The 22,994-nt window shown below is 37.0% G+C and overlaps 1 protein-coding gene across 2 annotated transcripts in view; it reads right to left on the bottom strand.

Moving 5' to 3' along the window:
• The window catches only part of MLLT3 (MLLT3 super elongation complex subunit), a 281,686-nt gene that overhangs the window by 93,634 nt on the left and 165,058 nt on the right, over positions 1-22,994 (bottom strand). For both annotated transcript variants that reach the window (XM_003928129.4, XM_039475174.2), the window contains exons 3-4: positions 18,597-18,679; positions 14,163-14,306 (exon numbers count right to left, since the gene is read on the bottom strand). In XM_003928129.4, coding sequence (XP_003928178.2) covers positions 14,163-14,306; positions 18,597-18,679 — 227 coding nt within the window. The remainder of the gene's footprint in view (positions 1-14,162; positions 14,307-18,596; positions 18,680-22,994) is intronic.

Consider the following 22,994-nt stretch of genomic DNA (forward strand, 5'->3'; position numbering starts at 1 on the left):
TGTAATCAGAGGATGTCTTCAAGGGGCCTTCAGTCTGTTCCAATTTTCTTGACTTGGCTCTCTCTCCAAGGACTCGTAACATACTGTGCAGACCTAAATTGTACCATATTATCCTAAGAGAAATATAAATACCATCCCGAATGGAACAAAGGCTTCCTTATACAAATTAGATTTGTCAGCCAAATCAAGTCTTTTCTAATAAGAGGAAAGGCAGTGGTCTTCTCTCAAAAATGCCAAATGAAGTGGTTGTTCTATCTATATCACACACAAAAGCAAAGCAAACAAAAAACAAGCATAGTCTGAAGTTCTCAGTTCATCTCCTCTCAACTAAAATATATTGTCTCGGTTGCAGAAAAAAGTCAGTACACTTGTAACATAAATCCAAGTGTATTTGCGAACAGCATTTCTACATCTTATTGGGAAAATCAGCTCAACTTAGTAGAATTTGTTGTAGAAACAAGACAATTCTACACACATGCACTTCGACCATCTAATGATTTACATAAAAGAACAGCTTTCTTAAAAAAAAAATTGTTTTTTATCATCCTTAATCTTTAGGGACTCAGAGCCTGCCTGGAGTGGGATGGGAATGGAGGCCAATAAAAGAGCTCCTGGCACCCCACTAAAAGAAGCAGATGTCTGAGTACCACAGCCTTTTCTCCTGAAGCACACGAGGGCAGCCTGGACTGGTGACTATCAATTTGTTTTGTTTTCCTTCTTTCTTTCTGTTTTAGAGACAGGGTCTCGGTATGTTATCCAGGCTGGACTTGAATTCCTGGGCTCCAGCCATCCTCCTGCCTCAACCTCCTTAGTAGCTGGGACTATAGATGCTCACCGCCACACCCGGTATTTTTTATAAAATAAGAAACTGAGCTAGATTATTTCAGTCCTCTTAAAAGATAAGAATGCATTATCCCCTAAAACTTGACCAAGGGTTAAGCCTTGATAGAAAGCAGAAAAAAGAAAAGAAAAGAAAAGAAAAGAAATCAGTGATCTTTCACTATATACCCAGAATCCGGCGTTGTGTGGCCCACAGTAGGTACTCAAATCAAAATGAAAGTATTTATATCTCCTCCAAACAAGGCAAGCAGTAAGCTAAAAGACGCCTCTTGGCAAGAAACTTTTGTTTTTGTTTATTAAACACTCAGAGCTACGTAAGCAGAAGAGGGAGGAGTAAGGATGGTATCTGAAGGAAAAAGGAGCATGGGAAGACTTAGGAAGGTCCTCTGCCACTTGATTTTCAGAAGCAAAAGACATTAGCTTTGTATATGGAACTTCAATCTATGAAGCAAGAAACAAAAGAATCAAAATCTTCTACCAGAGAAGGGTTCTAGGACTTGAAAAGCACCTTGGATTTCCTGAGTCTGTCTTACTGGTCCTAGATTCAATTATTCTCAACCATTTTTAGATCATTTTAGATAAATCCAAAAGATTGTGTATGTGTGGTGGGGGTAATGAAAGATGACTATCAAGAGGCCAAAGCAGCTCTTCCAGAGAAAAGGTAGCAAGTCCGCCACAGTATACCGATTCTATTAAGGTGTATTACCAGCCTACTTTCCTGCTCTGAGCAGAAAATCTTTCAATATCTAAGCACTCAAAAAATCACCATACACCATGACTTATTTGTATCTCTATTTTCAAAACCCTAGTAGATTACAGTTATTTGTTGACTTTCTTGTAGGCTTTTCATATGCTGATTAATGTTGCATTAACCATTTTTAAACACTACATCTAAAGTCATGCATATCCTTGCTGTTCAACTGAATAGAAGAAAGACTCCAAAAATTATGATTGCTTCTTAACTTACAGAAAATGCAAACTTAACCAATCCCCACAGATAGTTTGATGCTGGCTTTAGAAAGTTTGGGGGAAAGGGATTTCTAATTATCATATTCTCCGCATAAACTGTGTTTTCAGAAGCAAGAGAAATACAGGAAAATTTAGTCTACAAAGCAATAAACAAAAGGATGAAGTCTGCTGCTGCCAACCAGTGAGCTGCTTCACTGGCAGCTTACCCAGGTTGTCTTTAGAAAAGGGATTCATGCAAGACTGCTCCATTGGTCCTAATGCAACTAAGAGAAGTGGCCCTAGGGATTTTTATTTCTAATTCTTTGTCTCCTTTTAATTGCATTTCCAAAAAGAAAACTAACATCATTCTGTGTAACCCTAGAAAGAATATGAAAAACAGTGAACGAAAACCCCGACTCAGCTATCTTTTGCTTGACTGATTTCAGTATTTGATGCCTTAGTTTATTAATCCATAAAATGGCAACCTTGACCTATTCTATCAAAGAATGTCATCAGCTATAAAACTGTATGATTTACTTATTTTATAGCCATGAAAATAACACCTGATCCACATGCCCAGAATCTAAATGTAATAAAAATAATGAAAGTGGTTATGGGTTTTTCCTACATAGCAGTCACTGTGCTAATCACTTCTCATGCATTATCTCAAGTCATCCCTATAACTACTGTATCTTGGTAGATGGCACAAAACCTCATTTTACAAACGAGCAAACAGACTGTTAGAGATCAGTGATATATTCAAAGACACACAACTACTAAGCACCAATACCAGCATTTGAAAAAAAAGTGGGGGGAGCTGTGTTATGAGTCTGCCTTTTTAACTGTTGTGCTGTATTCACGACACCAAAGGGGGAAAAAAAAAATCAGATCAGTATACAGAAAATCAAGCAGTGAGAAAGCTACATATATCTCAATTCCTATAGGTGTTACTATTATCTTCAAGGCTGATCAATCCAGAAGAGTTTAATGAAGGATCTGTGAGACATTCATATTCTATGTTGCTCTACAGTACAGAAAGACATCTCTAGTGTCAGGTTATTTTTCATTTTAAAAAGGTAAATCGGAATGAAGGTTTAATTACAGCATTTTTTATTAAAAAATAAAAATAAAGCCAAAATTGAGTATATGTACATAAGCCACAAAAATCTCTTCCAGAAAAGAATAAAAAAGAACAGATTTCAGATAAAATGATCCCAGGGGTTGGTGTGGATAGAGAAGTAAAGAAGCTCCAGAAGCCTGACTCTGGGAGAGGGTGTGATGGACGAAAGAAGCCAATCCCTTCTGTCAAGAGTAGGAACGGAAATCTAAGAAGGAGAAATAGAGGGGACGTAAGAGAAACGACTCAACTAGAACTAGTTCTAGCCCTGGCCCTCAGACCCATGGGAAAGTACCCATCAGATAAAGTACATCTTCCAACTGGAACATAGTAGAAGGTATTTTTATCAATGCTGATCTCTAGAATATTCCTGATTTAGAGTTCACTGATGATCTCTTTGTCAAAGTATTCAGAGTTCAAACTCATCAGAAAGGAAAATTCCACTTCACTTAATCTTTATTTTAAAAAAACAATAAATAACTATCTTTTGTGTGAAATTCCCTACAGCAAGGGCTACATAATTCAGCTGGTCTTCTAATTTTTGTAGCCATACGCTCTCAAAGGATTAGCCTGGTCTCATATCACTGGTACTTGAAACCCCTGGTTTAGCAAAACAGTCTTATCAAAATTCTGCTCCCTATGCTTAAACCAGACTTTTATAGGGGTCTGTGAATGCTGGATAATAGCATCATAGGCTAAAAGCACAAAGCAGAGTGGCAGAGTGAGAGATCAAGCTAAACCTTTGAAAGGACATGGCTATTCAAAATCGGAATACTCTAAAAACAAATTTTCAAGAAAGATTTATTTATTATTTCTCCAGATAACTCTGACTAGATTATATCAAACAAGATAGCTTACCTTATTATGAACCTATAAATAGTGCCACTGCAAATGGCTGTCCAGATGGTACCCTGCATAGGAAGTGTGGCCAACTGGATGAGGATGAGCTGAAATTCAGCTACGCTATGCCAGCCGTGCCATGCCCCTTGGGCTGGGGTTTGTAGGGTGGGGAGAAGTAGCAGCACTTTGCTTACTTATTTAGAGACAGGGTCTTCATCTGTCATCAAGGCTGGGGCCGTAGTACAGTGGCAGAAATCATAACTCACTGGAGCCTCAAATTCCTGGGCTCAAGCAATCCTTCCACTTCAGCCTCCCGAGTAGCTAGGACTATAGGTACGTGTCACTACACCCAGCTAATTTCATTTGATTTTTTTTTTTTTTTTTTTTTGGAGAGACAGGGATCTCACTATGTGGCCCAGACTGGTCTCAAACTCCTGGCCTCAAGTGATCTCCCACCTCAGTCTTCCAAATTGCTGGAATTCTAAGCATGACATTTATTTTTAATTTGCCCAAAGACACAATGGTTACCATATGCATGGACTTCTGTCTATATTACCCATACAAATCCCTATCTTAAGTCACCACAAGTTCATATAAAGGCTATTTGTAAAGCCAACGAAATTTTTGTTATATTTCATTTTACTCTAATAGTAATTGATTGGGCCAGTTTGTTTCACGAATAGGGCATCTTTGTTTCACTCAATATTTCCATTATTTATCCATTTCATACTACCTACAGGCCCACAATCTACCCTGTAGGGAAAGGGAAGGTGAGAATGACATTTACAAAGACAAGCTGCAAAATCTACACCTACAATAATCTATATTAAATTACATATGTTAGACGAGGCACAGTGGCTCACATCTATAATCCTAGCACCTTCAGCGGCCGAGGTGGGTAGATCACTTGCAGTCAGGAGTTCAAGACCAGTCTGGCCAACATGGTGAAACCCCAACTCTCCTAAAAAAATACAAAAATTAGCTGAGTTTGGTGCTGTGTACCTGTAGTCCCAGCTACTCAGGAGACTCAGGCAGGAGAATCTCTTGAACCCAGGAGGTGGAGGCTACAGTTAGCTACAATGATGTCACTATACTCCAGCTTTGGTGACACAGCAAGACTCCATCTCAAAAAAAAATCTACAGATCTTTCCAAATAACTGATCCATTATGGACTAAACCACCACCAAAAAAAAGAAAAAAAAAATAGAACATTATACTTCTGTATTGTCAAAACCATAAAGAGAAAATTTCAAATTTGTGCACAACAGTTCTTTTGTTCTTACTATTATAATTTCTGGGTCTTAAGCCAGTAAGTTTAATTTTGAGAAACAGAGTACCAGAGAGAGGGGTCGGTGGGTGGGAGAGGGATAAATCAATGGAGCACGTTAATGGTAAGTTCTTAACAACCAAAAATTTTACAACAGTCCTCTGAAGTGTGAGGACATAGAATAAAGTCATATACATTTAAAATCTATGCAAGTTATGTTCAATATATTAAATGCCAAATAGAGATATTCAGTGGGATCTCATCTACATGAAAATTTAACGTGAAATACTGACAGAAGTTATAGTCACTGAAAAGATTACAATGATTTGTTTTCTTTTTTACTTTTCTAGACCACACTTTCTAAAATTAGCACATATGTATTTTAAAATCAGGGAAAATATTAGATTATTTCTTGAAACTAAAATATGTTCTTTCTGGTGGAACATTATTATTACGTCAAATCACTGTGATGGTAACCTTTTACTTTCACCATTCCAGGTAAGAGAAATCATGGTTTTTACCCAAAATATAATAAATCTGTAGAAAAAAGGAGATCATGTCAATAAATAAACTAATTATTTGCTGACTGCTTAACTATGTACCAGATTACATTTAATAATCTCAAACAGGAGAAAGGAGACCTTATGCTTATCTTAGATTTGTATAAACCTAAGCCCAAGGTAAGATAGCAGCAGATCCAAGAACTGAATTTGTGCCTTCAGATATCAAATCAAACATTCTTTCTGTTACAGCATGGCTATATCCCTTGTGGTAATGAAGATTATTATATTAAATCACCTATCCTCTATCCTCATCCCCTGAAAATGAACCAAACATGCCTACTTCGAATCTCAGACAGTTGTTTCTTAAAGTGCTATCTTCAGATCTCGATTACTGTCAGGTTTTCTCATAACTTAGGAAACAAGAAAAAAGGCTGAAAACAAAATGTTAATCACAGCCTCCGTTCTCCTCCTTTCTTTCCCCCAAAATTGTTTTCATATTATAGCGTATGAATCCCAAAATATCTGGTGGGGACAGTCTAAATAGGCAGCTGTGCTCATAGACAACTCCCTTACCATCCTAGAAAAGAGTGAACCTTGATGAAGTATTAGATACGCTTTGTACGCATCCTTGAAAGAAGTACATAAAGAGCTAGTACCTGAGAAAGACAAGAGAGAAAAACAGAATCAACAGTTTTCAAATGCAATATTTTTGTATTTAGACAGAGAAATAATTATTTCTTTTTTTTTTTTTTTTTTTTTTTTGAGACGGAGTTTTCACTCTTGTTACCCAGGCTGGAGTGCAATGGTGCGATCTCGGCTCACCGCAACCTCCGCCTCCTGGGCTCAGGCAATTCTCCTGCCTCAGCCTCCTGAGTAGCTGGGATTACAGGCATGTGCCACCATGCCCAGCTAGTTTTTTGTATTTTTAGTAGAGACGGGGTTTTACCATGTTGACCAGGATGGTCTTGATCTCTCGACCTCGTGATCCACCTGCCTCAGCCTCCCAAAGTGCTGGGATTACAGGCTTGAGCCACCGCGCCCGGCCACATAATTATTTCTTAATTGGAAATTTCTCCAACGTTCACATCCTTTCATTTCTTTCCTTAACTGTTCGTTTCTTATTTTCTTGGCTTTTTGTGCATTGGGGACAAGAGGTAGTGACAAGGTTAAGTGACGGCTTTAAGGTATCACAGCATTCCCTTTCAAAACTAAATTAAGGTAACTGTATTGACAGTTTCATACATACAGTCAGCTAAACTGCTACTCCTTGGAAGTCTGCAGAAAGAAATGGGGCACACCTTACAATCCTGACAACTAAACACTCCAAAAAAAAAAAAATGCTTTTCTTAGTATGCATTCTAAGAACATCTCTCTCTCTCCTCTCTTTTTCTTTCAGTCTTTGCTCAGTTTATGCAGTAATGGCGTTTGAGCAGAGTGGAAAGTTTGCCCCTATTTTTTTCCTCCTCACTTAAAAGGTAAACACGTAGTTGGGAAGGAAGGAACAAATGAAGGCAAGAAAATTGTTTTATCGCACAGGTTTTTCTGGTACATATTTTCAAAGGCCTGTAACTGCCCTGCAATCAATGAGTATGACTTTAAGAAGACATTAAATCATAAAAAGATTAAACGGGTTGAGTAACATAAATACCTTTGTATTATCATGACCATGCTTTCCCTAAAAGATTTATGAGACTGACGTTACATTTGAAATTAAGGCTCACAATTTTGACGTTCTACCTATCGTTTATATGCATGTTCCACTTTCCTGACTTAATTTTCCAGAGTTTGGGTGGGGGGATGGTGAGTGGCAGACAAGGGTATAGAAAGAAGGAGAAAATGCCAAATATGACAGAAAATTAACTTCTAAGAAATAACCACATAAATAAAGCAGCCTGCTTGGTCTTACATTTATTTAAGTAAACCACCTTTTATCAGTGGCAGTAAAAAAGCAGCAGCATTCTTTTATCTTTTGAAGCGACAATTACAGAATTATATACATCAGAAAATAATGTAAAAGGCACTTATTCCAAAACAAATATCCAAAAATCCAACGAAGCTGTCCAATGGCAGCCACTAAAACAATCTTCCCTATATTATTTTCTTTGAGTCATTTTTAAAATAAGCAGCCAGCTATCCATCTCTAGGCACTGTCTAGTTGAGTTTGCCACAAAAGCCACTTATATTTTTAGAATCCAAAGTCTTGACAAATCAGTTCCTAAGAACATAATTTGTTACACATCGAAGAAAGCCTGAAAACACAGACCTTGGTTAAAGAGGCTTCCGTATCTTTTTGTAACCTTTCCAAATGTAAGTATGTGGGAAGAGTACCCATAAATTTAAGTTGAAACCGAAAACGCTTAGAATATTTCCAATTTAAAATACATTAAAATGTGGTCTTTGAAAGGAAATGAAAATGGTTTTTTAAGCATATGAAAAGTTGTTCACCATCACTCATAAGAGAAATGTGAATTACAAATGAGATGCCATTTTTCATCCATCAGATTGGGGGAGAGGGTAGTTCAATAAATCGTCCTGTGAAGAAATAGGCACTCACATACTATTTGGTGCAGGCATAGAGTAGTATAACTCTTTGGCAGGGAATGTGTACATGTCTACCAAAATTTAAATTTCACCTTGCCTTGGACCCACAATTCTACTCTAAGAAATTTATCCTACAGACATATGCATGTGCACAAAGAGCTATGTATCACTTTATTTACTACAGTATTACTGGTGTCCTAGAGGAAAACTTACTATACGTCATGCTGTACTGTGTGTATATTTACCTATTCAAAAAAATTAAAATGTGAGGGGAAGAAAATGCGATCCATACAGTTGAGAAATTGGAATTATTCTGAACTCCCCTACAAAGGAAACACTAAACCATCCTACACAAGATTCATTCCAAATCCTGGTAATAAAATGCTGTGTTCAGATGGCTTGACACAGCTGCATTAGTGAAAGCTCCTTAACCTAAGATCCTTCTGGCCTTTTAATAAGCAAAACCCCTCGTTGGAGGTCCATTGTGGACCTGAACTTCACTTCACAATAAGCAGCATTTCAGAAAGATTCCAATTTATTCCTTGCAAAAACAGATCATATATAAATGTAACTGTCACTCCCAGAAACAGGACTGCATTATGCTGCAGATTTAATACAGACTGGAAGCATGCTCCCCATGTCTTCTCCAGCAAACCTTGCCAAACGGGCGTCTGAAATGTCCTACTGAAACAGGTGGTGTCTGAACGGAATTGGATTTCTGCCTATAGAAACCCTAGTTTTAACAACTGCCGCGGTTAGTTTTAATTTTCAGTCCTCAAAATTAACTGCTTGCCAGTGTTTCAGAAATAGGACTGAACAACATGTTTAGACTTTGCCCTGTTTAATTGAGGAAAGGAAGGAAGGAAGGAAGGAAGGAAGGAAGGAAGGAAGGAGAGAAATAAAGAGGGACGAAAGGCAGGAAGGAGGAAAGAACAAGCACCCAACGCCCTACCACCGTCCCATAAAAAACCACAGAACCAAAGCAGGCCGTTTGGTTTCCAGGCCCCAAAACAAGACACTGTAAAATAAACTTGATTTTCCAAAGACGCTTGCCTCTTTTGTGCTTTCTTCATAGAAGCACAAGGATCCGACTACCTTGCTAGACATGTATGTGAACTCTCCTAAGGAAACACATAGCCTTCAGAAGCCTTTAATCTGCTAAAAACTCAGAATTAAGAACCATAAGAATCCATTTTTCTAATGAAAACTTACATCTTATAAAAGAATATTCCAACCCCTTTACACAAGCAAAATACAGGCACTTTATCCAAACAAAATACAAACAGAGTGCCAACAGCTTGAAGAAAGAAACCACGGGCTAATCTTTAAACACAACACAGATCTTCCGAGGCACTGGTCACTGCTAAACATGTTTTCCTGTGAATAAATGTTGAGTAGCTTGCATTAAATAGCAGATCTTTTTCACGGTACCTTTAAGTGCCTGATATAAAGATGGTTAAGTGTCTGTTGATATTCTAAACCAGTAATCGAGTGGAAAAGAACTAAGATACGGGGTACCTACTATGTGCCTGTTACACATTCCCTATGAGGAAAACACTGCCATGTCTGTTTCACAGCTAATAAACTGAGATTCAAAAAGATACAATGGTTTTTCCAGGGTAACCCAGCTTGAAGACGATAAAGTTTTTATCCAAACCAGCCTGACTTTAAAACTTTTCCAACTGTATCATACTTCTTTCCACCCAGAAATTCAGAAAGACAAGTTAGTAGAATAATGAATTTTAGTTCTCTGATACACAATATTGAATATACAGTTTATGTTTACTTTTCCAACACCCAAAGAAAAGCTCATTTTCTTTCACCTATCTCATAGTAATAGATGTCAAACTATTCTGCAATGTTTTCAGTATGACTGAATTCAAGCTACTAAAAAAGTAATAAATGGAGAGAAAAGTATCTGTCATGATCACAAGTCTTTTAATCTTAATATCATAATGAGCACAGTTTGAGAATCACTGATCCAAAAGGATCAATCATTTCATTTTTTAAAAATGGGAAAGGCGGGTGGATCACGAGGTCAAGAGATCAAGACCATCTTGGTCAACATGGTGAAACCCCGTCTCTACTAAAAAAAAATACAAAAAATTAGCTGGGCGTGGTGGTGCGTGCCTGTAATCCCAGCTACTCAGGAAGCTGAGGCAGGAGAATTGCCTGAACCCAGGAGGCGGAGGTTGCAGTGAGCTGAGATCAAGCCATTGCACTCCAGCCTGGGTAACAAGAGTGAAACTCTGTCTCAAAAAAAAAAAAAAAAAAAAAAAATGGGAAAGGCATAGAAATATCTGAGCAAATAGAGAGGTGCTTCTCCACAGAATACACCTGGTCCTTCTGCTTAAAATTAAAAGAAAGATTATCTTTGTTCTAGCCCTCAAACGTTTACTGCTCACTGCTGTCTTTCCCCTACCAAAAAATAAAGATCTCAAAGGAAATATCCTACCTTAACATAATAATAAATAGAATAAAATTTATATATAATAAATATAAATAACAATTTTTAAAATAAGTTCTCAAGTTGTTCTTTCCCATTTCATAACCCCTCCCCTCTTTTTCTTACTTAAGGTCTGACAAGAGGCTGGACACGGTGACTCACGCCTATAGTCACAGCACTTTGATAAGCAGAGGGGAGCTGATCACTTCAGCTCAGGAGGTCAAGACCAGGCCTGGCAAAACCCTGTCTCTACAAAAAATACAAAAATTAGTCAAGTGTGATGGTTCATGCCTGTAGTCCCAGCTACTCAGGAGGCTGAGGTGTGAGGATCACTTGAACCCAGGAGGTTGAGGCTGCAGTAAGCCATGGCTGTACCATACTGCACTCCAGCCTGAGTGATAGAATAAGACCCTATCTCAAAAAAAATAAAAATAAAAAGCTACCAGCCTGGACAACATAGTAAGACCCTGTCTCTACATTTTTTTTTTTTAATTACAAAGTGTGGTGGCATGCACCTGTAGTCACGGCTATTTGGGAAGCTGAGGTGGGATGTTCATTTCAGCCCAGAAGGACAAGCCTGCGGTGTACATAAATCAAGCCACTGCACTCCAGCCTGGACAATAGCGTGAGAGTCTATCTCAATTAAAAAAAAAATAAGACAGGCTAGGTCTTAAACCAAATCCCCAGTATCCCCAGCAAGCTCCCATGAGCTCTCTAATTTAATGGAAGCTACTTTCAAGGGTACTATGAAATAAATCGCTCTGTATTCAATACTCTCAGAAAATAATGTTTTAATCTAAATGTGCCCTAGCCACAGTATTTTTGCTTTTATAAAAACAACACACTTAGTATTAGGGAACTAAGTAACAGAAGAACACAGGGTACATTTCTTCAAGGGGGACAAACACCAAAATATGAGACTATTTAGGAAATAATATGACATTAAAATTAAAAACAAACTCCAATGAAAAGAATAGCATGCTACTGACCCCTCCCCCACAAAAGTTGTTACAGGCTTATAGATTATAAAGTAGAAATAAATTTGCAGTTTTTCAAGATTCTATGGCAAAAAGTTCTTTGGAATTATTTTCTTCTAAAAGCTGAAAAACATTTTTTTCCAAGATGCTGCCAGCTCTATAAACAAGCTTTCTGATCTCTTGAAAAGTGACACCCAGCTTTCAATAGCTCTATGTACTTTTAGTTTAAAAGAAAAAAGTAAAAGAGAAGAAACCATAGCCAAACACTAAGTGTACTCCACTCGTGCCTTAAGTTATATATAATGATTAGAAGAATGGTTCCATTTATTTTCCTTTTAAGGCAGAATATATACATCTATGCCACATATATAATCTTTAGGATTAAGGAGGAAAGTATCCCCTTTCCCATCACAAAATCCAGGCCAAAAAAAAAAAAGTTTATCTGAAGACACAATTGTGAACAATCAGTTTTTTCTCATGAAATCAAAATGGCTCTTAAGTTAGTAACACCATGACAGGCTATGTTAATACTAAGACAAGACAAATGGTTAAAGCCTGGTATAAGTAATACAAGGCACTCAAAAATCTAGGTAAGCCAAAAAGTCTATTGATTTTTTTTTTTTTACATTTCTATAGAAGCTTAATCTTCCCATATGAAATGGAGAGAATCTGGGGAATTACTATGATTTTTAATGCATGTTTTTACTACAAAATTCACTGCAATTAGTCCCTTAAATAACTTATAATATTTCAAATAGCATATGCCTGGAATAGTTCACATTTCAACTTACTATTTTTGAGTTGTCAAGACACAATCTAATTCTAACAGGAAAATATCTGCTGGCTTCAAACAGCACTTAAACACAAAGAAGGAAAGTTAGGAGTCAAGAATACTCATTCTGAGATAAAGGCTGAGTAGTGCACAAGATGAGAAATCAACTAGAGACCTTATCAGGCTGCAGCACTGCACTCTGCTACATTATCACTGACTGTAACCTCCTTTCCAGCTCACAGGCAATCCTCGACTTCTCTGGGACTAAGTGGTTGTTTTAGAAAGTTCTTGTGTCATATTTACTTTTTTCCTACGACCCTTATCAGAAGCATGATATACTTAAGTTCCATAAATTGTATACTCCAATTACCCACCCCACTACACAACCCAAGAGAGATAATCAGAAGTGTAAAATGCAAAATTCATAAGTAAAAAAAACAATGAGGATGACTAGTATTTAAACTGGACCAGTTGATTGTTAAGGGCATAGCCATAGGCAAATAGCATCAACACTATGTTCCTGATGACTACAAAAAGAGTAAAATAAGAGTTATTTTTTCAAACAACTTCCTTAATAAACATATAGTAAGTTCCTAACTTTAAAATAAGTTGTGTTACAAAAGCCCACTTCTTCATGAAGCTGTATTTCCCCCCATAGAATACTCTAAGTGGCATTCCACTTCCAAAGCTGGCCCACCAATACCCTCCTAACCCATAATCTACTGACATACGTACAACAAGGAATAAAACATGGTAAAGGTACTTGCAATGCTTCAAATGCATATTCATAGTTCAGGTAAAAGGACAGCAGTCTAGCAAAACAGAACTCCCAAAACGGGGTCCACATCACCCAGAATATTCACACAATTCTATATATGAGCAACTTTCTCATAAGAGGAACCACAGCTTTTCTTAGGTTCTCAAAGTGGTTGTTCATGTACCCAATAAAAAGAACTGTGCCCCCTAAAAATGTAAGCTCCTTCCTAAAAAGCCCTCAGGTAGAGCTTATCAGTGATATAACGCATCTTGACAGGTTATGGTCTATAAATGCATACAGAAAATAACTTCATAAATAGAAAGAAAACTGTACAAAAACCTTACGGAGAAATTAAGTGAAGAATACCCTGGAGAAAAGAACACATTCCAAAACAGACAGGGTGTGAAGTGCCCACATAATATGATACGTAAGTTCATGTGAAGTAAGCGCTGATGATCCTAGTGACATCTATTGTCAAATAGATTTTGGCTAATCAATAGTGTTTGTATAGCTGACTCAGCTACAGAATCAAACATTCCGAATGTTTATGTTTGCAAGAGGTCCACTTAAAATTCTTTTCCATACTAGTCAAATCACAAGAGCAAAAATTTACCGCACCTTTGCTACCATTACTTTAAAAAAGAAAATCCATCTTTTATCTACATGAAATTCAAACAAACAAAAATATGTATTTAAATGACCCAAACATGTAATATGAGTGAAGATACCTTTTCTATTAATTGTAATCAAGAAAACTTGGATTTCTTTTTATATAATTTTAATGTGACTTGCAACATAACCCAAAAGTTTCTATAACTGACATAATGCAGTTCAGACATTATTCTTTTCTTAAATGAGGACAGTTTATTGCTTGTTTGTTTTTGGGTTTTGTCAAAAGTAAATCTGAGCTGCATAGATCTTAAGGCTGTTTTAATGAACAGTGTAATTTCAAACATATACCTATCTAAAATATTCTTGTTTGCCTACCTCTTCATCTCAACCCATGAATCCACAGCTTAAGTGATTAAGGTACTTCATCTCTTTTTCCTCTCCCAAAACCTTATTATACTTTTTAACACATCAGGAACTACGTATTTTTTGTTTTTGTTTTTGTTTTTTAACAGGAACACTTCTCACAAGAGAGTGCCACTTACCCCTCCTGCCTTCAGCAACTTTCTCCTAAAGTCCTCTGTGGGGTTGTTGAAAGTTAGCTTTTCACAGCGGAGGTGATTCACTGGTGGATGGCCTTCAAGATGCAGGAATAAGTCATAATCAAAGCGGACTTTCCTAGGTTCTTCCTGGAGGTTAACAAAAATTATGAAAGAAAAAAAAAAGAGTGAGGCATAAGTGAAATTTTAAAAGCAAAAATTTATTCCTCATAGAAAATAGAAAAGACCTAAGACATCTAAAAGATAAACTGTCAAAGTAGTACTAGGGTAAAAAAGTATGGAATCATCATGAAACAACATGGAAATATCCAATAAAGCAGATTCTTATGTTAGGCGAAATGAAATAAGAAAAAATTCTCATCTTCCCCATGATCTTTCAGGTGATGGGATACCAGCAACATAGCCACCCAACTAGAAACCAAGCACATTCTCTTCTCTTCCCTACCCCACTACACTCACCATCAAAGGCTGCTGTTTTCTCCATAAATATTTCTTCAACAAGCCCTCTAACTCCTACTACCAGGCTCTTACTCACGACCCAAACTACTATACACTCTCAACTTTGGGACATAGTCTCTACAATTCCTCCTCCAACCAGGCCAGAAGATGACCTATATGAAACAAAAATCCACCTATTTTCACTTCCTAGTTAAAATTTTAACAGCTTCCAATGGCCATTAGGCTAAAACCCCTAAACTCACTTGAATGTCACATAAGGGCCTTCATAATCTATCTTTTGGCTTCAGATCCCACCACTCCCCTCTGTCCATCTGATGGTCTAGCACCATCCCACTGCTAGTTGCTTCCCAGTACCTACCATGTTCTAGGTTAAGTCTGGTTTCATTCTTGCTTTGCATTACTACCTTCACTGCCTACCTCCATTTTTCTACCTACGGCTTTACCCTCATAACTTCCCACTCCTCCCAACTCAAGATTTCACTTTCAGGAAAACTTCCATGAACTCCCAAATCCCTCCCCACTGCCTCTCCTCTATTCTGTGTGCATCTTTCTCTTACCCTTGCCACATCTTAGAGTAATTGCCTTCTTATCACCATTTACCTTGCTGCATCAGAAGATTGTTGGAAATAGGAACAATGTTTGAATCATCACCGTACTCTCAAAAACTAATTTATGCCTATACACAGTAGAAATGCAATAAGTATTTGTGAGATTAATAAGAATGGCATTTTTTGCTGAATAACTAACTAGGACAAAATAGTATCCTATGCAAAAGAACACAATAATTAGAATTTCATGATACCCAGGTTCAACTCTCAAAAGCCATTACTTAAGTTGACTAAACGTTTATCTCTCTCTACATATTGATCTTTAGCCATGCAAGGTGAAAATACAGACTCAAGATAATGATGACAACTAACATATACTTTAATATTCATCTGATTTAATTTTCATCACTCTCTTTGGGAGAGATGTGAACCCTGTTTTGTTGTTATATTACTAATACATGATGAAACAAAATGATTTGAATCCATTTCTTTTGAATCAAGGGTCTTAGCACCTGAAATTGTCAGAATACAGAAATTAACTACTCAAAATTCACGGTTTCCACTTCCTTATCCAAACTTCCGAAATCACAAACTCTACTCATTTCCTCACTACCCCTTCACTTCCACTACAATCTGACGTAAAACTTACTTTTTCTCTCTCTTACCAGGTTGCCATTCTTTCCTGGTTTTCCTCATAGGAAAAGCTGTTCCTTCTCAATCTTCTTCATTAACTTTCTTCTCTTTCTTCATTGACCCTTAAATGTCCTTTACCTTTCTGCAAAGTTTCCCAAGGAGATGACACCCATTCACAAGGAGTCTGGTCCACCTATGCGACAGTGACTCCCCTAAGTGTATCTCCAGCCCAGCTCTCATTGACTGCCACATACACATGTTCCACAGGTTGACTTATAACAGCATCTAATTCATGCATTATGCTAAACTAAAGTTACCTTCATATGTCTTTTCTCCTATCCTCTATTATCTTGGAAAGAGCAATTCTAACTGCTTGCCAAGGTTAAAATACACAAAAACCACTCCCAAGTGTTCCTTCTTCCTCACTCATTACTGTCGAATTTTCTCCAAGTTCTATTTAGTATTCCTGCTTATGAACTCTCAAATCTACCACCTTTTCTCTAAGGCATAAACATTGTCCTAGCTTAGACTGTCACCATTCCTCATTTGATCTCCTCCCTGACTTTGATCTTACCTCATTTTGCTTCCCACAATGACCAGAAAATTATCTAACACAAAAATCAGATTACAGCTTTCCACTGATACTAAAGCCTTTAATGGTTCATCATTTTCTGCAATAAAATCCCACTTCCTTGGAATAACCATTGCAGTCTCCTTTCCTGTATTTCTTTTGATTTCTTACTATACTCTGTTCTCCCACAATTTTGAAGCATCCCCAATATTTCATGTTAACTCACTGATTTGGCTTTTCAGAAGTAGTGCTCCCCACATCTAAAATGTCCTCCTTTCCAGCATAGCTCCCTCTTTATTGCCTTGTTAATGCAAACTCATTATTCAAAACTCAGCTAAAGCATTAATTCCACTGCAAAGTCTTTCTGACCCTCCCAATATAATCTAAATTAGACATCCCTCATGGCATCCCTCTACTAACGCAATTATCACATTGAATTATGACCATTTTATTTATCTGTCTTCCAAGTTATAAAACAGAAGATGTAACTTTGGAATTAATTTTAAAAGGAGAGCAGTTTTCTGCCATGTAACTGGGAGCATGAACTGGTAAAGCCTTATTGGTAGATATCTTGGCAATATCTATCAAAATACTAAATACATACGATGCTTGACCTAGTAATTCTACTTCTAAGAATCTCTGCCATAGAAATATTCAAATATAGGTACAAAAACATACTATAAAATGTTCATAGTAGCATTGTTTATAATAGCAAGAAAATAAGAATGATCTTCATCATTACCACATAATACCATTCAGGTGTTTAAAAATACTGACTTTGAAAGGCATATTTCTAGCTGAATTAAAGGCATGTCACAGAAAAATATTAAATCATGCTCCTGACAATCTCTATGCTGACACACATTTTATCTATGCAAATACACGGAGGGAAATCTGGGAATGCTGTACCCAATAGTTAACAATCATTAAATGAAATCAAGGGACTAAAACTCCTAAGTTCTATTCTGTATACTTTTCCTAGGAAAATATATAATCCTACATGCTTTCTTAAAGGGAAAAACATATTGAAAAATACTTAATTACCAGTATAGAAAGAATGATGTGGTAACAACATCACTCTAGGATCTACAACAGTCTAAAACAGAACAAAAACATCACTTTTCAATAAAACCAAGGGTAAGCACCATGGAAAATGACTCCCTGAATCCTGAGTATCACTTTTTAAAATATTTTTTTAAGGAAAAAGTACTCATAAACTTGTGTTCTGGCCAACTAAATATCTTCTCTGAGAAGGCAGACATCGACATTATGTCAGTCTATCCTCCTCAGAAAACATTCTTCTTCAAAGTTCAAATGAGAAAGCATGTGCCTGCTCTCTCTATATAAATAATACATTTCCTAGAGGTGGAAATCTGTTTTTGGCAATATCGAGTTACCCTCTCTCACTCTGCAGAAGCTTCAATCCTTGACATTTACTCTCTCTTTTCTGAGAACAGATTGAAAGAAAGAAGCATGGGATCCTCTCAAACCGAAATCGACTATGTTTCAGTGTGCCTGTTGGTTTACAGTTTCTGAAACACACGATTCTCACAACTAGGCTTATTTTGTTGAGCAAAAATACAAAATAAGACAGAACAAACATACATAAACTTAAGTACTGACACTCTACCACCCCTCTTGACTCTGACAGCTCAGATAAATGAGCAGAACTGAAGATAAGCTCATGAGAGAACCAGGAAGAACACAAGGATGGGGATGTGACCAAGGACAGGATATCTTTAACATGAAGAATTAGGACTCTTCCATCATTACCTGGAATTCTTTTTGCTGCTTTCCCTCATTCCTGTGAAAACTCTGAACCATGCTTTTTCATAAACCATTTGATATGGTTTGGCTTAAAGAGATCAGTGATTACCATTTTGGAAAAGATAAATATGTTTGGAAAATAGAAAGAAGAATTACAGTTTTTCAGTAAAATAGAAAAAGAAGAATTATAGTTTTTCATCTCTTTAAAGGAACACTTAATGAATTTCATATAATCTGACTTCATATAATTAAAATTATCTTCTTCAAAGCCACTTCCTTGATAATTAAGGGTAATGACAGCCAAAATTCCTAGAAGACAAATTTAACTTTTATTTTAAACTCATCTAGTGATACAAGTGCTTATGAGTCAAAATTATTTTAAACATCATTTGGTTAATGGTGGATCTTCTACTGAAAGATTAATGGGTAAAGATTACATACCTTGTTTTTAAAATAAACCTCAATTGGCAAAATGAAACCAGCATACCCAGATTCTTCTACTTTGTAAGGTGGATCTTTGCACACTGCAACATTAAAAAAGAAAATAGGTAAGATGAGAATAATAGGCAAAAAGGCATTCTTCTTTAAAAAACAGCAAAGAATCCCATTCTACCATCCAGATCACATCCAATTTTCGTAGCCCCTTGCTAATCCCCCAGTTGAGTTTCTATCCTTTATTTATCCTTTTATCCTTTATTTATTTATCTATCCTTTATTTCTTCTCCAGAAACTATAAAAATTTCTCCTATGTAAAGCAGATGTTTAAGTCATTTATTCAAATCTTGGTGAAGAACAGCTCATCACAGTCAGGCATGATTATTAATTAGTGAACTTCATTTGTTAGTACCTAGCCCCAAAGCTTTAGGGAAACTGAGGATTGCTCCCTATGATCCAATGTTTGAAAAGAACTGTAAACTTCCTAACAAGAGTATTATCTACATCTAGTCTTTGATGCAAATCACTCCCCACCTTAACTCCTAACTTGTCTGAGATGTTCTGACTTCTATGCCATCCTCTTTCCTTAGAAAAATCCGAAACCCAGAGTTTCTCAATGATGCATAACCTACCTCCTTCACATACTCAAAAAGAACGCTTACTGAAATATCAATATACATACAAACACTTAAGAACGAATCAAATTGTAAGAATAGACAAGAAACAATAAGGTTTTTATTTCTCGTGGAGTTAAAAGGAAGCAAGGCTATTAGGTGAGTTCTTGGGGAATGAGAGACCCTAAGAAGCTAAACAGGATTTTATTCCACTAAAGTTTCAACTAAATGAAAATCAATCACAAGCCAACTGAAACCATGCTAGTTAAGACTTCATTTTGGTGATATCACAAAGTAAACACATATATGCCAAATATCAAGGCCACACACACTGATGCCCTGAGTTCTCTTCAGCAGCCCCTGCTAACCTGTCCCTTTGTCACCTACCAAAACCCCCTATGATCATTCCAATGCATTTCCCGCAATGTGACCAGCATTTCCCTCCTGCGCATGGTCCTCCTTCTGGTCCTTCCACCACACCTTGAAGCTACTCTTAGTATCCTCCACAAATTCTAATTCTCATTCCTTCACAAGACCTTTCTAGACCACAGAGTATTACCATCTCTTTTCCTTATATCATCCTGAAAAGTTAAATGTCTGAATCAGTGCCCTGACATTGAATAGAGTTCCTTAGGACCATATATTGAAGGATCTTGTCTGCTAATTTCCTTTCACTTCTCAAGGACAGAAAGCACATTCACCTCAAGAAGATAAAGAGTGTCAAGGGCTCAGGAGACAGCAGCCAGCATACTTGGGTGCCAATCCATGATCCTCCTCAGACTAGACGGGCTACCTCTACAAAATTATTTCACCTCAGATCCCGGGGCTCCTCTTCAAGACAGGATGAAGACTAAATGGGGTGACTGTTATGGACTGAATGTTTGTATTACCCTAAACCTCATAAATTGAAATACTATCAGGAGGTAGGAACTTTGGAAGGTGATTAGGTCATGAAGGGGAAACCCTCATGAACGAGATTAGCACCCTAGAGAGCTGCCTTGCCCCTTCCTCTAGGTGAGGACATAGTGAGAAGACAGCAGTCTGCAACTGAGGAGATCTCCCACCAGAATCCCACCATGCTGGCACTCTGATCTGGGACTTTCAGTATTGTTTATAAGCCATCCAGTGTATGGTACATTGATAAAGCATCTTGAATGGATAAGCAGAGTGATGTGTGTAAAAGATGCAGCACGGGGCCTGGCACACATAAGTTCTCAGTAAGTGACTCAAGCCAGCCAGGAAATCTAACCCTAAAACACCCAATAATCATGTAGCTTTTCTGGGTGAAAACAAAACGCATGCAACAAGCAGAGCACCATCGATTTGGGTCAGAAGACTCAGGTCCACAGCCCAGGACTGAATATTTTCTAGACCGTCTATGTTTTCTCTCCCTTTAAAGGAGAGGAAATACCATCTACACAACTGAAGGCATGGCCATCATCAAGTAAGGAGACTATATGCAGGGAAACGGGAACACAAGGCATTTTTATTACAGAAGTGATGTTGATAATGTACATGAACATTGGTTCGATATTGAGCAAAAATATTAAGCAAAAAAAAGGTAAACTTTTTCCCAAGGGGTGAAGCCCACCTTAGGAAAATTGCCCTAAACTGACATCAGAAGTAAATCAAAAATGAGCCATCTCACTTGACCTTATAGGTTTCTTTAATAGAGAAATGAAAAAGTGAAAGGTTCAAGAGTGGCTTCAGTCTTGCCTTTACTGACCACCTGTCAACTCATCATGAATATTCAAATACTGTGAACCCTGGGGAGAAGTGAGAGAGCATCACTAAATGCATTGAGCAGCCCCTAGCCCACCTCAGCAAGAAGGCTAGTGTCACACTCATGACATTTCCAGGAGGCAGAGCTCCTTTTCAGAACAGCAGTTTCAGTGTCCAGGTTGCTTGGGATTAATCATGCCAACGTCATTGGAAGGAAGTTTATTTTGTGGGCTGCTGCACATGCCAGAGAAGTTATAGCTGTTCCTCTACATACTCTTTTGTATAATTTATTTTCTCTCTTCTGAATGCAAATTGCTCCTATTATCGGAAACAGCTGTTAGTGACCATATCTTATCATTGAATGTCTTTGGATTTTTTCCCCCCAACTCTTTAAAGGAAATGACCTGCTACTTACTAATAGTCTATAGAAATGTGATTTTATAAGAAACTGTTTACCAACTCATACAATTATTTTTAAATGCAATAATTTCATCAATAACAATGAACAATGTCTGTAAAGCCATGTGTTCTTAATTAGAAGCAAACAATAGGAACTTTTTACACACAATAAACAGGCTAGAAAATTAGTAGCCATGTAAATAATAACTTACAGTTCTAATCTTAAGAAAGTCAAATTAGGGAAAGTTGTTTATTTATTTGAGTATTTTATGATCAGAATCATTAGTATGAGTGTCTTAGTTCAAAACAAAAAACACAAGTCAAAACTAAGAAACATTTTAGCCAGTAGGAATAGTGTATTAGATATAAAGCAATTCTTTTTTAAAGTGTTAAAACCATGTTTGGGAGGGATCACCTTCTGTCACTTGCAACACTTCTTCATTCAGAGTCTCTTCTCCCACTGCATCAAGTTTATGATATCTAAGCATTCTAAACACTTAAATTCATTCTTCCTCTTGATTGTTCAAGAATCACATGATCCTTAAGATCTATGTAATAAAAGGCCAAGTTTCAGAAGCTATTGAAGGAATATTCACCTTTAGAAAGGCATAAAAAATCTTTAGGTGACAGTAAAATGGCAGAGTTAACATTGACTTTTCAAATTCTCACGTTTTGCTATATGCATATGCGTTCTCAAATATTAATTCAGGCAAAATCATTAAAAGCTTTTTTCCATCTGTAAAACCCAGCCCAGATGTTAACTCTGTCAGAACATCTCCCTTGGCCCTCTTCCATGATCTTGTTGCAATGAACAAGTTAGTAGGTAAGCCATTTACCTCTTAGACTCCTCTGCTAGACTGACCCCCCTCGAGGTCAGCAACCACATGATTATTCATATCTCTAATGCCTGACACTATCATTGAGCCAAATAATATGTACTCAACAAATGTTTGTTAAATTTAACTCTTAAAAGACTCATGCTACCATTCACTGATTTACCATTGCCAAATAAGTTGCTTTTTCAATACAAGTGGTAAGTTGACCTTCACCAATCAAACTCTTCTCCAAACTCCCTACAAGCAACATAAACTTTTAAAACTTTTAACAAATTGGTGCAGGTGACAGAAAAGTGTTGCCACAGACGAAATTTTTCTTGAGTACTGTGGAACTGGTCCTAGTTCCGAGGGCACTACATTTTAAGCAATGGAGTTAATCAACCGGGCCAGAAGATCTCTAAGGCCATTTTGAAACGAACACTCAACAGCCATAAATAAATGGCTCCCCTTCTCCTCTCCTTCCACACATTGCTACCCATGTGCTCCGAGACTCTAATTGGGAGAGATTTTCAAAACTCTCTTTGTCCAATTAATCCTATGTACCACACACGGTCTATGAGAATAGTATTTTGAAAATTCATGCCTGAGAGAAACAGGTCAAATTTTTTGTTTAAAAAAAGCGTAATTGAGTTTAATTGCATTTTTCCCTGAAATGGTTTTTCAAAATAATAGACACAATATAGATTCAAATATATAATATGTAGTATGACACTAACCATACATTGACCAATAACCTATTTAAGTTTTAGTTGGAAAACATGTTCACAAGGAAGAAAAACACATGGAAAGGGGGAAAAGAAAATGATCTGGCAAAGTTTAAATAAGTAAGGACT

This window comes from Saimiri boliviensis, chromosome 2, assembly GCF_048565385.1.
Source record: "Saimiri boliviensis isolate mSaiBol1 chromosome 2, mSaiBol1.pri, whole genome shotgun sequence".
NCBI lineage: Eukaryota > Metazoa > Chordata > Mammalia > Primates > Cebidae > Saimiri > Saimiri boliviensis.